This window comes from Delphinus delphis, chromosome 6 (genome assembly GCF_949987515.2).
Source record: "Delphinus delphis chromosome 6, mDelDel1.2, whole genome shotgun sequence".
Classification (NCBI taxonomy): Eukaryota; Metazoa; Chordata; class Mammalia; order Artiodactyla; family Delphinidae; genus Delphinus; species Delphinus delphis.
Window position 1 is genome coordinate 1,268,323 of NC_082688.1, and position 13,716 is coordinate 1,282,038.

General features: G+C 64.7%; 1 protein-coding gene across 1 annotated transcript in view; it reads left to right on the forward strand.

Moving 5' to 3' along the window:
- Positions 1–4,339: 4,339 nt before the first annotated feature.
- The window catches only part of NOTCH1 (notch receptor 1), a 45,384-nt gene continuing 36,007 nt past the window's right edge, over positions 4,340–13,716 (forward strand). Inside the window, exons 1-2 of the mRNA XM_060013759.1 lie at positions 4,340–4,593; positions 6,342–6,423. Coding sequence (XP_059869742.1) covers positions 4,533–4,593; positions 6,342–6,423 — 143 coding nt within the window. The 5' untranslated portion in view covers positions 4,340–4,532. The remainder of the gene's footprint in view (positions 4,594–6,341; positions 6,424–13,716) is intronic.

The window sequence follows — 13,716 nt, forward strand, 5'->3', positions numbered from 1 at the left end:
GGCAGCAGGGCGGCTCACGGCCAACCTGCTTCCTGGCCCTGAGCTGCCGAGAGGCCTTGGGGCTTCCAAGGAGTGACCCCTGTGGGCGGCAGGTGGACAGGACCCTCAGCAGGGCAGGGCCTGGTGCAGGGTCCCGCGTTATGGAGCTGTCTTGGTCTGTCTGCATCTGTTGGAAGGGGCAGGACACACAGTGACAGGTCCTTACATCCGGGACCGCACCCCCCAAGGAATACCGTACGATGGTGCAGTAGTTGGGAGGCCCAGGGGCTCTGTGACACCTTCCTGGAGGAGGTGAAGGCCGATGAGGGTGGGGTCATTTCAGCAGAGGACACGACACGACACGCAGACAGCAGAGCGGGGAACTGACCCACTGCAGGGGGCCTCCCCCATCAGGCCTGGCAAAGCTGGCCCAGGGGAAATGCCGGCACCTGCAGTGGCCCCAACCGGCCCACTCCCAACACAGACAGGTGGGTGCACATCCGGGCCTGGGCGACAGTGGATCCCTGCTTGGGGGGGCGAGGGCGGGCAGGAAGCAAACTGTAGACCCCAGCCCGCCCCTTCCCTTCTCAGGATAAAGGGAAGTCCTCCAACGTCGGCCTGAATCCAACCTTGGGAAAGAAGGTCCAGGAACTAGCGGAGCTTCCACACGTAAGCACACAGGGACGCCCAGCCCGGGGTCCAGCACAGGGGGCTGGGGAGCCAGCCCTGGCCCGTCCACCTGAAGCCACGCCACACAGCCACTGAAACCACGTCCGGGAAAAACGCTCAAACCTCTGGAAATGTTCTGGCTTGGTTTCAAGTAGAAAAATGTAAACAGGACTTCGGAAATCTCTTGATAGTGGAGGAGACTGAGCCCAGGGAGCAGGGATGGTCCCTCAGTGGGCCTGCTGGTCACAGAGTCCGGTGCCGGGCCTGGGCCTGGCTGTGGTGGGGTAGGAGGCTGGACACGTCTCAGGCCCCTGGGCTCTCTCTTTGCAAGCAGTTCAGATACGTTTGACAATTAACTTCCAAAGGTGGACAAGCCCTACCCCTGGTGTTCTGGAATCGCCCCACAGCTGCCCTGGCTGGTATGACCCCCATCCGGTCAGGCCGGTGTGCCCGTCACAGGCCCCCCACTCTCAGGCCCGCCCCCGAGCCCTCACCCCTCCTCCCGACACCCTGTCTCCTCTGCCTCAGGGCCGCCATCACCCACACCAAGCTGTTAGCAGCACATGAGGGCAGGGCGGGAGCGGCCCTGTCGTGGTCACAGACAGCCTGCCACACCACAGGCTTCCGGAGCCCATCTGCCTGCTGCAGAGCCAGGCGGGGACCTGGGTGACCCAGAACCAGTCCTGTCACAGCGTCTCGGAAAAGTCACGTACATGACGCTACCCTGACCCCCGGGCTGCGGGGGTCACAGGGGCGCATCTGAAGTGCTAGGAACAGCCATTGTAGGAAAGAGAGGAGCTGGGGCCCCAGGACCAGGAGTCTCAGCCCGGCTGTGCCTCAGAATCGGGGGCGGCTTTAAACATGCTCCCCCCACCCACCAAGCAGGCCGAGTCATGCTGGACCCCCTGCAGGAGGGGGCTTGGGTGGGTTTTCTCTGCGGGGCAGGAATGGGCCACCGTCAGCTCAGCCCATCCTGACGATGGCATCTCTGGAGGCAAGAGACAGGGGAACTGACCCAGCTCAGCCTCGGGTGTAGAGCGTGAGGGCCTTCTCCCCCTCGGGGCCCGGCAAGCTGGACCCTGGAGAAGAACGTGGCCGCTGGACACTCACCTCTGGGAGCCGGGCCTGCCGCCTCACCGCCACTGGTCCCAGGTTCTTCAGACCGCTTGGGGGCTCTTCCTTCAGCGCCTGTGCAGGGGACTCCCTGAGAACCTGGCCCCAGCGCCCAACATAAGCCAGCCAGGAAGCCCAAAGTGGTGTCCCATTGCCGTACCCTGATTCAACTTCTGCCCATCCCAGGCCCCACCCTCGCACTGGGCTCTGGAACCGGCCAGCACCCCAAATTCCCCTCCCCTCCCTGTTTCTCCTTATCTTCCCCAACATACCCCAACCAGGGCTGCCCCTAGGCTGCCCATCCTGAGAGAAGGTCTCCAGGATCTAGGCCGTGGGGACGCCCCAGTCCTCTCCTCCCTCAAACCCCCTGGCCTGGGAAGCTTGATAAAGAGAGGAGAAGGGGAGGCCAGAAATCCCCGGCCTAATTGGTGAATTTGTGAACGAAAAAGCTCCGTGCCCACTTGCCAGGGCCTGGAGGGGAGGGACGCCCAGCCCAGGCCCTGTCCTTGGCCTCACACAAGCCCCTCCCCAGCCCCAGGCACTTCTGGCTTTCCCAGGATCTCCTCGGGGGCCCGAGTCGCCCATGGGATATCCCAGGAAGCAGGTGGCACAGGGCTTAGAAGCTTGGGGGGCCTAGCTGCACTGTCTGTACCACGGGCTAATGAGAGCACCCAGCTCCTGGGCAGAGGCCCAGGGTACTGGGCACAGCCGGGCAGACCCAGGTAAGACTCCCCGCCTCCCCAGCGCCCTCCGCCAGGGCTGCCCCTTGATGGAAAGCTGAGAACTTGCTCCCAAGCCAGGGCTGGTGGGCCTTCACTTTCGGCCTGGGGCCTATCGGCAGAGATGCTAGCTCTGATGGAGGGCACACAGGCAATGGCCCCGGGGGAGTGCCTGGCCGGAGGTCCTCAGTCCATCCCCGGGAGACGAAGGGGCTGTGGTGTGCAGAGCCCTGAGACTGCGAGCTGGAGGGAGGTATGGAGGGACTTCGCAACCCCCCTCTTCCTTCTACGGAAAATCTGCTCCTCCAGGCTTCCTGGCTGCCATTCTATAAACATCTCTGCTGTCTCCAGACGCCTCCTCTCCTGGGCACTGACCCCAAGAGAAGTTACCCCAGGCTCTGAGAAGCGCCCAGCTTCTGGGAGGCGGCAGGCCAGGGTGGCTCCAGTGGTAGCTGCCCGGGGGCCTGGACCGGCTGTCCCTCCTGTGCTCCCAGCAGCAGCCCAGCTGCCACCAGTGCCCCGCAACAGGTGTGCCAAGAAGGGCGGGCTGGGGTCAGGTGTGCGATCTGCCCACGACCTGGCAACCCCACTCTGCCCACCTCTCTGGGCCTCCCTGGCAAGGGCTGCTCCTCAGCCAGCCTCTGGGATTTCTGCATTCCTGAGGGTTCTCCTGCCCCGGACCCTTTACCTTGCTAGGTCCCTCTCAGCCTTTAAGGCTCCCCTTTGGTATCACCTACTCCAGGAAGCCCCCACCCCCACCCCCACCACAGGGTGGTGCCCGTACCCAGTGCGAGGCTGTAAACTTTGGTTTAGTAGGGTCTATGGCAGGCATTTTGGACGCCCAGCACTTAACCCGGGCTGGCACAGGATGTCCAAATCTGCCATCGTGGTGGAGAAATAAATCATCTGGAAGGAGCATGTGGGAGGGGCCCAGGGCTGCGTGAGCGCTACCACCAGGTCTGCTCGGCCCACGGGTGCTTTGCCGGGCTCCTTAGGCTGGAGGCGCCCAAGAAGGGGTAGGACAGTGACCAAGGGGCGTCTAGAGGTGGGTCCCTCCTGGGGGCGCTGGTGCGCAATCCGTCTGGCCAGGCGTCAGGCATTGGCCCCAGGATGCCTCCTTGGGGGCACCCAGAGCCCCCTTTGCAGAGGCTGCGGCCCTGGTACCACCATCCCTCAGGGTCAAGTGCCCCGACCTTCACAGCCACGGGTGTCTGGGCTCGATCTCTCAGAGGCTTAAAGTTGCGACCACGGGCTCCTAAGATTGGAGCCCCGGGCCAGGGGTGCACCCAGGACTGCCTAGGGCGCGACTTCTCCCAGAGCTCGCCTCCCAGAGTCCCCCAAACGGGGCTTCGGCAGCTCCTCCCCACCTGCCGGGGCCCAGCTCCTCGCGGGGCAAGGCCTCCCGCAGGCTCCCCTTTCCCCACTCGCCCCGCGCCTCCTCCGCTATTGAGATGTAAATCGTTGTCAATTGTCGCCGAGCACGGCTGAGGACAGAGCGGATCCTTCCGCAGCCACGGACCAAACTTTTGGCCTCCGAAAACTTTCGAACGAGAAGTAGTCCCTAGGGCCGGGCCCCAACCCCGCTCCGCACCGCCGCGGCCCCCAACCTCGGAGGACCCGGGTTCGGGACGCGCGCCCCACCCCAAGGAGGTGCAGGGCTGGTCCAGGCGCGCGGAGGGGCGCGGCCAGCGAGGGGGCGACGGCTGCGGAGGGATCGGCGGGGGCGGGACCCGGGGGCGGGGCCGGCGGGGCGGGGGCGGAGCGCACGGCGGCCCAGCGCCTCACTAGTGCCTCGGCCGTGGGAGAGAGCGCAGGGGTGCGGGGTGCGGGGCGCGGGGCGCGGGGCGCGGGCACAGCGGAGGAACGATCGCGGGCGCGGAGACGGGCCGGCGAGGTCGCGAGAGCGCAGCGTCGCCCTCCAGCCAGGAAGGAGAGGGCAGTAGCGGGCCGCCACCGCCCGTGGGACAGTCCGGAGCGCGCGTGTGCGCCCGAGCCCCGCCGGCCGGGCGCAGGAGGCCGCCACCGGGCGCAGCGGGCAGCCGGCGGGCAGGCATGCCGCCTCTCCTGGCGCCCCTGCTCTGCCTGGCGCTGCTGCCCGCGCTCGCCGCACGAGGTAGGCGACCGCCCGCCGCGAGCCCGCAACTTTCCGCGCCTTCGGAAACTTTTGGCAGCGCCCTAGGCGCGCGCCCCGGGTGGCTGGGAGCGGGCGGCCAGGGTGGGGAGGGGGACCGGGCGACCTGGGGCAGGGTAGGGGCCGGAGTCCCGGGCTCGGGGAGAAGGACTGACCCTCCCCTGCTCCGCCTGCCCCATCGGGGCGAACTCACGCGGCTTGCTCCTGGAACCGGGTTTGGGGCCGGGTTTGAAGCCGGGCGTGGGCCTCTGGGGGCCCGGGAGACCCAGTCCTGGGCTCGTCCTTCGCCAGCCGCGCGTGGGGCTCGCCGCCGGGGCGGGCGGACGAGCTGCCTACTACTTTTCGGTTTGAATCGAGTCGGTTTTGGTTTCCTGTTGCCTTGGGGCCATTTATCTTTTTTCTTCGCCTCTTGCCCGCGCCGGGGGCGGATGTTGGGGCGTGGAGCGTGGAGCGTGGGGTCCGGGGCGCCGCGCTGGTCTTTACGGAGCCGCACTGCCGGACCCGGCCGCCGGGCGTGGTGGGCAGAGGGGAGTTGGGCGGGCCCGGCGGGCCCGGCCTCCTTCCCGAGTAAGAGAGTTTGCGCAGGGCCGGGGCGAGGGGCGCGGACCCAGGCGACCCCGGGCTCCTGGCCGCCCCGCCCGCGGTGTCCCCTCCCCACGCCGGGTCGCTGCCCCCATCCCGGCTCACAGTTTGGGGAGGGGGGCGTGTGTGCGGAAGACAGCTGCTACTGATGGGACTTTCACTTTGTGGAGTTCAAGTTTGGAAACCTTGCGGGGAGGGGGGGGGCGGCGTGTGGGGGGGGCGGTCATTCCTCTCTCCACTTCACGTCAAGAGGATCTCCGAGGAATCTGATGGTGATTAATTCTTCTCTTCCGCTAAAAGTTGGAGGGAGCATTAGCTCCCCGGTTCCTGAAGTTAGGGTTCGGTGTCACACCCCGCCCCGGCCCCCGTGGGGGGCTTCATTACGTAGCCCTGGGAAGAGGAAGAGGCGGGAGCTTGACTGGTTGACCCCTTCCAGGGAATGGGGTCGAGTTCCTTCCAAATGGAGCATCTTCATCCCCCTCCCCTGGGGCTGTGTGTGTGTGTGTGGGGGGCTGCCACTGAAGATGCCCGCCCTGGGGAGCTGGTATTGGGTGTCGGTGGAGGCGTGGAGGCGCGGCCCGGTCCCTGGGGTGCAGTCCCGGTGCCCCAGGAGGCGGCCCTGGCGCGACAATGGGCCGCTCTGATTCCTCCGGCCGGCGCTTTGTTGGCGGGAGGGGCAGCGGGCCTTGCAGCTGTCGCATTTTCCCACGAGCGGAGGAGCTGAGTGTGGCCAGGGCTGCCCACCCCCCACTCAGCGCCGCCCCCTCGAAGAACTTGTTTGAACAGCAAGACAATCCTGGTGGTTGGATGGGGGCCTCAGCCCAGCCAGGGTCCCCAGTGAAGATGGGGTGGGGAGTGAGAACTTCGGGAGCGTGGCCCGGGGTCATCCCAGCTTTCCTCCACTGCTGTCCCCGAGGCGTCTCAGGCCACCCCGCCTCCACTTTGAGCATGACCTAGCCACCTGCCCCCCATCAATGGGCTCCCCCTCCCTCCATCGCTGACCCCAGAACTCTGGGCGGAATGTTAAATCCCCTTGGGGTTCACGCCAGGCTTCCTGGGGCCCCCAGCAACCGCATGACAGGAGGTGAGGGGTGGGCAGTGCCCCTTGGGGTGCTGGCCAGGCTGACGTCTCCCTTTGCCTCCCCCAGGCCTGCGATGTTCCCAGCCCAGCGAGACCTGCTTGAATGGCGGGAAGTGTGAAGTGTTCCCCAACGGCACCGAGGCCTGTGTGTGAGTATGCGCCCCTGCAGGGACCTGTTGCTTTGTTGGGAGCAGAGCCCCGGCCTCCTGCAGCGGGCCAGCAGGGACAGAACACTGGGCCATTGTCTTCTGGAGGCGGCCCAGAGGCTGGGCGCGGTCACGTGCTAGTTTTATTGGACAAAGTCTGGCAATTACCTAATCACCAGCAATTATGCTGCGTGTGGAGCTGGCCCGGCCCCGTAGAGGCTGGAGCGCTCCCTTTTGGGCCACCTCAGGCTCCCGGGGAGCTAGGTGGGGATCGCTGGTACCCCATTTCTTTCCGGAGTCCCTGAGAAATAATTTGACCTGCCGGGGAGGCGCTGGAGCATCTGTAGAGAGGCCCAGCCCTCATTGCCCTGCCAACCGCCCTGCCAACCGGGGGGGTACCTCTTCTGGGCAGGTGAGCGCCTCCTGGGCAGGTGATGCCTCAGCAAGAAACTGACAATTTCAAAGCCAAACCCACCTTCCCAGCCCTCTGCCTTCCCGGCCTCTTCTCTCTGGCCTCAGGTGGGGTTGGGGAAGGGAAGTTGGAACTCGTCTGGTTGGCTGTGCCCCCCTCCGTTGGGGGTGGGGGTGGGAGTGTCTGCCAGAAACTTGGTTTCTGTCCTGGCATCTGCAGCTCTGGCCTCCTAACCGGCTGGCCCTTCACCTTCCCAGCCTTGGGTCCTCAGCTGTGAACTGAGGTCTGTGGTCGGGTAATCTGGTTAGAATCTCCTGCCTGGCCGCCTGCCTCTGAGTACCAGTCAGCCTTAGGGAAGTTTTTCTGCTGTGGCTGATGCCCTTCAACTTGAGTTCGTCCCTGATGGGAATAATGAGGAGGTGCTTGCTGGCTGGAGAAACGCCCCCCTCCCCAGGCTGCCGAAGTGGCGCGCCCTCATTCCAACTGCTGAGGACCCATTCCCTTGACAACCCCCAGGCCGGGCTCGCTGCTGCCCAGCCAGTGGGCAAGCAGCCCCTCCTTCCACTGCCTCCTACCCTCCCCAGACTGAAGCCAATTAAGCAGGTCTGTGAGCAGTTTAATGGACAAAGTGCATTGTGTCTTTGTCAGACGCTAATGAATGCACACTACTTTTTTTTTTTTTTTGCTTTTTGGGGGCCTTTTTCTCCTGCAGAAGCCTCACCGACGCTTGATGCCCTAAATCTTGTTTCCTTTCATTCAGAGACCGACAGCTGGGATTCAGTGGAAGTGCAGTGCCTATTGTTGGGGAGGTGGATTAATGCTGGGTGATTAATTATGCGTGGCTTCCCAGAATGCAGACTCCTTCCCTGCCGCCCCTCGAGCTCGAGCTCCTGTGTAGGGGCGGGGGGCAGCCTCCGCGTCTCTGCAGAGGGCTTTGGGAGGGTGGGGGGCAGTGCTGTGCTGAGGAAAGTGGGAGCAGTCTCTTCTTGTCTGGTCGGGGAGCCCGGACAGCCCGGGGCCTCCCGGGGCCAAAGCTCCAGCCGAGTGTTGCCTGGGCAGGGAAGGGGGTGCCTTGGGGTACATGCTGCAGCGGCTTACTCGCTGGCCTCAGGGGATGGGGGTGTGCTCTCCCACTCTCCAAGCCTGGGCACTTTGGGAGTCCTGCCCCCCAAGACGGCCAGGGACCAGGGCTGTGGTACCGGCCTTTCTCCTCCCTTGGGCCCGGCGCCCCGCCCCCCCCTTGGCGGGAAGCCTGCCTGTCTGGCCTGGCACCCGGCCGGGCTCGGCACACAGAGACCCCATTGTGCACACCCCACAGAGCCACTTGGAAGATGAACGGAAGCGCCGTCCTCGGAGGCCGCACCACTGGGCATCCCGGGTGGGAGGCAAGGGTATCAGAGCTGCGACCGGCTGGCCGGTCCCGGCTCTGCAGAGGCATGGGTCCAGGCTCACTGGGCAGTTTGGGGGGCGCTGCGGCCACCCCGGGGCCTGTGCCTTCCCGCTCTTGCCCATCCCCCACCGTTGCGCGGAGGCCCCGGGAGGTCTGCTCATGGGGGAGGCCCTGCTCTCCTGGCTGAGGGGGAGCCACTTTGTCTCCTCAGAGGTGTCCGGGTGCAGGCTTCTGGGGCCCTGCTGACCTGGCTGTGAGTTCCAGCTTGGCGGCATCCAGCAGGACCTTCAGAAAGTTCCTAGACTTTCTTGTTGACTTGCTGGCTCCCGCATGGCCAGGGCGTGGGAAACGGTGGTGTCATTGTGCCAGGCGCGTTAATAGCAGGTGACTCATCTGTTTCCACCCCAAAGAGAAGGAACCTTCCCCCGAAGCTGCCAGTCAGGTGTCTGCAGGGCTCAGGGTGGGAAAAAGAGGTTCGTGTTGGTGTGAAGGCCCTCCGGGAGGTCACAGAGAGCCCGTGCCCGGCTGGCCAGTGGCCGCGGCGGGAAGGCTGCGTGTCCCCACGGGCGGAGTGCTGTCTCTGGACGTTGGCTGTGTGTGGTGGCCCGGGGGCCGCCGGGGGAGGCTGGTGGCCCGGGGGGCAGGCTGAGGCGGGTCTTTGCGACCCCCTGTGCATCTCCAGCCTCCGTGCCGCCCCATCAGTGCTGAGGAGATACCGAAGTGGGCTCCCCCTCTTTCCTTTTGATTGGGGTGGCAGTGTGGGAAGGCCTCTGGGGGCTGCCATCTGTGGGGTGAGCGTGCGTTTTCCGTCTGAAAGGCTTGTTGGTGGGGGGGTGCTGCCCGGTGCTGGGCTGGGAGCTGAGGCCCCAGGATGGCTCAGATGCTCCCCCTGCCTGCGAGAAAGTCAGAATTTTACCGGGACGTCTTCCAGGTGATTGCAGAAGTGGGGTGCACCGTCGTCGCACCCAGAGTACCTGGGAGGGAAGTCCGGCCAGCCAGCGTGTGGCGGCCCTCAGCTTTGGCCGATCCTGTATTTGAGGCCTGGCTTTGCCGCCCAGTGGCTTCGTGACCTCAGGTCATCGGGTCACCTGAATCCAGATCCCCCCCTCCCGCCCAGTCTGTCATTCAGGGCTGACCCACGATTGATCTCTCAGTGATGCATAAGGTTGCGTAAGAGGGGCACGCAGCAGGCACCGGGCCAGGGTCCGTTTCCTCCCTGTCTTCTCCTTTTGAGTTGATGCTGCTGGTTTCAGGATCCTCATTTGAGGGTGTTTAGTTGGCTAGCGAGTTAACTCAGAGAGCCCGAGAGGTGCGGCCTGCTGGGCGCGAGCGGCATGCTGCCTGGGAGGCGCCGGCCAATGCGGAGACTTCCTCGCCCGCGATGGCTCCTATCAGCGTCTCTTCCTCGTTCGCTTCTGCGGTTCTGCGCGCCTGTCGCGTGCTGGGCTCTGTTCTGGACTTGGGCGCCGTGGGCTCAGGGCAGACACGGCCCCTTGCCCTCATGGGGTCCACTTTCCGGTGTGGGGGCAGGAGAGGCAGCGTGACACGTGACGTGTCAGGTGGAGGCGAGCACGGTGGGTGGGGCTCGGAGCAACCCCGTAACCATGGGATCAGGCATGTAACGGAGCACAGAGCAGGTGGCCCTCGGCCCCAGCATCACACAGTGCAGAGTGGAGCCCAGCCCTAGCTCTTTCTCCAGAGCGTGTGTTCCTAACCACTGCCGCATCCTGCCTGCACTGCCCCGGGCCCTCGCTGGCCCTTCTGTGAGGAAGCAGGGCGGGAACGGCAACTTCCCTTAAAAGAGGAGGTTCAGAGGGTCGGGTGGAAGTGACTCGGCTGCCCGGCTGCAGAGGGATGGAACGTTCTGCGTCTCTGTCACCTGGTCCGTCTGTTTCCAGTGAGTCACCTGCGAGCCTTGGGCGAGGCGTGGGGTGGGGGTGGGGGGAACAGGTTAATTCTCATCCTCGCTCCTAGGCTGAGAGCAAACAAGGTCTGTACAGGACTTCCTCTGTTTATGCAGAGCCCGGGCTCCAAGGACGCAGGGTTAGAAAAACACACGGTAAACGCACAGCGTCAGCTAGAAAGCTTCACCTCCTGCCTCTGACCGCACAGGGACATCCAGGGACACGCGATCTCTGCAGGAAGGTGCCTTCTGGGGCCTGGCCCTGCCTCTGTACAGCAGCCAACGTTTTTCCCATTGAGAAAATAATAGTGACGTGTTTTAACAAAGAGAAAAAAGGAAAACTGTGCCCTCGGCTGGAAGAGAGTGGGGCAGGGCAGATAGCTGATGGAGAAGCTCTTCATCAGGACAGCTGAGTGGGGTCTGGCTGGCGGGGGGCGTGGGCTGCGTGCTGGGACCCCGGGAAGCTGGAGTGGAGGGCCGGGGGGGCAGGTCCGGAGGGCGTCACGGCTCCACTCCCCGAGTGCTGGGTGGCGGTCCGAAGGTCCCAGGAGAGCTGGGACTGGCTGTCTTCCTCATTGACTGTGACCCTGATGGGTGGCCATGGCTGTCGCTGGCAGGTGGGGTCCACTGGGCAGTGCCGGGCTGGGCTGAGGGGCTGCACCCTCCTGGGGTGGGGAGGGCACCTTTCCTGCTTCGTACCTTGTCTATAAATAGTGAAAGGATGTGGCTCTGCAGAGCTCATTGAGCGCCCTGATCGCTCTCCTCAAGAATGTAATGATGAGGCCTCCACACACAGGCAGCTGCTTTTATCCGGCCTCAGAAAACCCCCGGCAGACTTTTCCTCTCCAGGCTCGTGCCCCCTTGGGGTGGTGGCCAGCTCTGCTTTTCTCTAAACCCCCAGTTTCCCCAGGTGGGGAAAGCTGAGGCTGAGAGATGAAGAGGCTGGGAAAGGGGGTGGGGATGTGAGGCCAGCTTGCATCAGCTTCTGCCGTCGTGTACGGGCGTATCCAGAACTTTTCAGACTCTTTCCGGAGGCTTTAATGAGTGGCTGGCTCCGGGGCATCATGGCTGTGGGTCAGGATGTGTTTGACGGTCCCGAAGCTCCCGGCGGGGCTGTCTCTGGTGGGCCCCGCCTCGTGCCCCGCCGCAGACGACCCAGCAGATACAGAGCCAGCTGGCTCTGGTTTGCTGTGCCCCTTCGGACTCGCGTCTCCTTTCTGGGCCCCAGGTTCCTCCTCTGCACGTGAGGGTGTGGGGTTAGGTGGCCCCTGGAGCTCCCTTCCAACTGCATCCCCGCAGGACCCTGGGATGTGCCTGTAGATGCCCGGATGGTGGCAGTGGGCAGCAGCGTGGTGGGAGAGAGGTGGAGAGGTGGCGTGGAGAGGTGCCCAGGAGTCAGACCTGGCTGTGCAGCTGGGCAGCTTCTGCCGGTCTGGGGCCAGCTCTGGGCTCTGGTGTCCTTACCGCCTGGCCCGCTGGGCTGGGGACACACCCACTAGAGAGGGAGCAGTGATTGACAGGTACTGCAGAGGAGGGGCTGGCGGGCAGAGGAAGGCCCTTTGCCAGAGTGGCTTCTGTTGGCTTCTCCCCCGGCATCTCCTTCCTCGAGGCCTTGCCACCCTCCCCGACTCTGCTCTCTGAGAGCACGGGGAGCTGACGACTAGATTGGGGGGATCGATATTTGCTTTTAGGTGGCCAGTTGCACACATCCTGAGTTTTATGATTTTAGCTGGTTAACGTGTGCATTTCAGTGGCGTTCAGTACATTCACAAGGTTGTGGACCCATCGCCCGTATCTCGTTCCAGAGCTTTTTCATCACCCGGCACAAAATCCCGTACCCATTAAACAGGCACTCGCCCCTCTCCTCCCCGCCAGCCCCTGGCGAGCACTCGTCTGCTGTCTGTCTCTGGCGTTACCCGTTCTGGCCGTTTCACACGCGTGGAACCGTGCCTCTCCTCTCTCTTACCCGTCTTCGTTCACTCAGTGTGCATGTCCATGCCTCGCTCCTCCGGGCGCTGGACTTGACCTGCCTGAGACTGTCAGGGACTGGCTGGCGGTGGCACCAGCATCCTAGTCCGTATGTGGTCTTGGACAGAAGTCCAGAGGGGGTGGGTGTTGGGGGTGGTGGACGTGCGGGAGGCTTCTTGGAGGAGTCGGTGCTCATTTCCGTGCCTGTGTGGCCGCCCGCCTGGCAGCCGCGGAGCCCCTCGAGTGGGGCCCGGCACGTATTGGGTGTATTCGTTAGGATGGCCCAGCGTGCCCGCGGTGCCAGCCTGCTCAGGGCTCCACGTCAGCTTGCGGCCTCGGCTTCTGCCCCTGGGCCTTGGCTGGCGCCGGCTGAGCGCCAGCGGGCGCAGAGGAGGGGCACCCGGGCTCCAGGGCCAGCGCCCCACCTGCCCGGCGTCAGTGTCAGGAATGCGAGGGGAAAGCGGACTTTTATTGAGCACTTACTAGGTGCTGGGGCTGGGGCTGGGCGGGCAAGGCAGACGCAGGCCCGGCCTGTGCGGAGAAGGGGGCTCGTTGTTTCGGAGCCAGACTTCCGGGCAGACGCCTTAACTGCCCGTGGTGCGAGGCCAGTGCTGTGGGCACAGCCCACCCGGGTGCCCCAGGCCTGCCGCGGCCTTGGAGTGAGCCCACCGCGGAGACAGCGGGCAGATGGGCTGGGACAGGTCAGCAGGCAGTGCAGCCGCAGGCAGGAGAAGCAGCTAGGGGCAGCGGCGGGCAGTAAGGCTTTGGATGTGAGACCCTCGGCCCCTGCCCACGTCATCTGCCTGCTTCCCGGCCTCTCCCTGGGGTGGGAGCACATCCTTTCCTCAGGGTCAGCTCAGAGTTACTGCGTGTACCCCAGCAGGAGGCACTCAGCCTTGTGTGAGAGGAGAGAGGGCCAGGGGTCTGGCCCTTCGCTCTTAGCCACAGATGGGTCCCCTCCAAGTGGCCCTCGGGGCTCAGGGAGGCTCCGTGTTTCCTCCAGGGCACCAGAGGGGCCCGCAGGCCCTTGAGAAAGTGGCCCTTTCTCAAGGTGTTAGCATCATCCCAGTGGGGAGGGTCGAGCTGGTCCCCGCGTCACGGGTGGGGGTAGCTCTCTGTGCATCTCTGGGACGCATGGAGCTACGGGAACAGGGTTTCACCACTGAGTGGTCCCTTCTTCTGAGGGTCTCCTCCCGCCCCGCACCCTCTGCCCCTGCGATGGGAGCATTCTGGGAAAGGGGGCCCTCGACCTCGCCGTCCACTCCCCCAGGCTTGGGGGCAGGGGTCATCATCCCGTCGTCCACACTGTGGAGTGTATGAGGTCAAGCACTGCCTGCTCCCCGCTCCCTTCCTGACACCGAGCTGCTGCCTTGAGTGGGCACCCATCAGGTGGGGTGTGGACACCTCCAGAGGGCCCGGCCTCTCCTTCCAGGCAGCGCGCCCCACTCTGCGGCTCAGGCCTCCCGGGACCCCCTGCCACGTGCTGCACTGGGGGGTCTTGGGCTCTCCTGGGCTGGGGCTGGGGGCCGTCTTCGGAGGTCTGACCTGGAGCCTCTCTCCGCCTGAGCGATGGCGGCGGCCCTCTGGGGCCCTCACGGTTTCCTGGAAGGAGTGCCCGGGGTC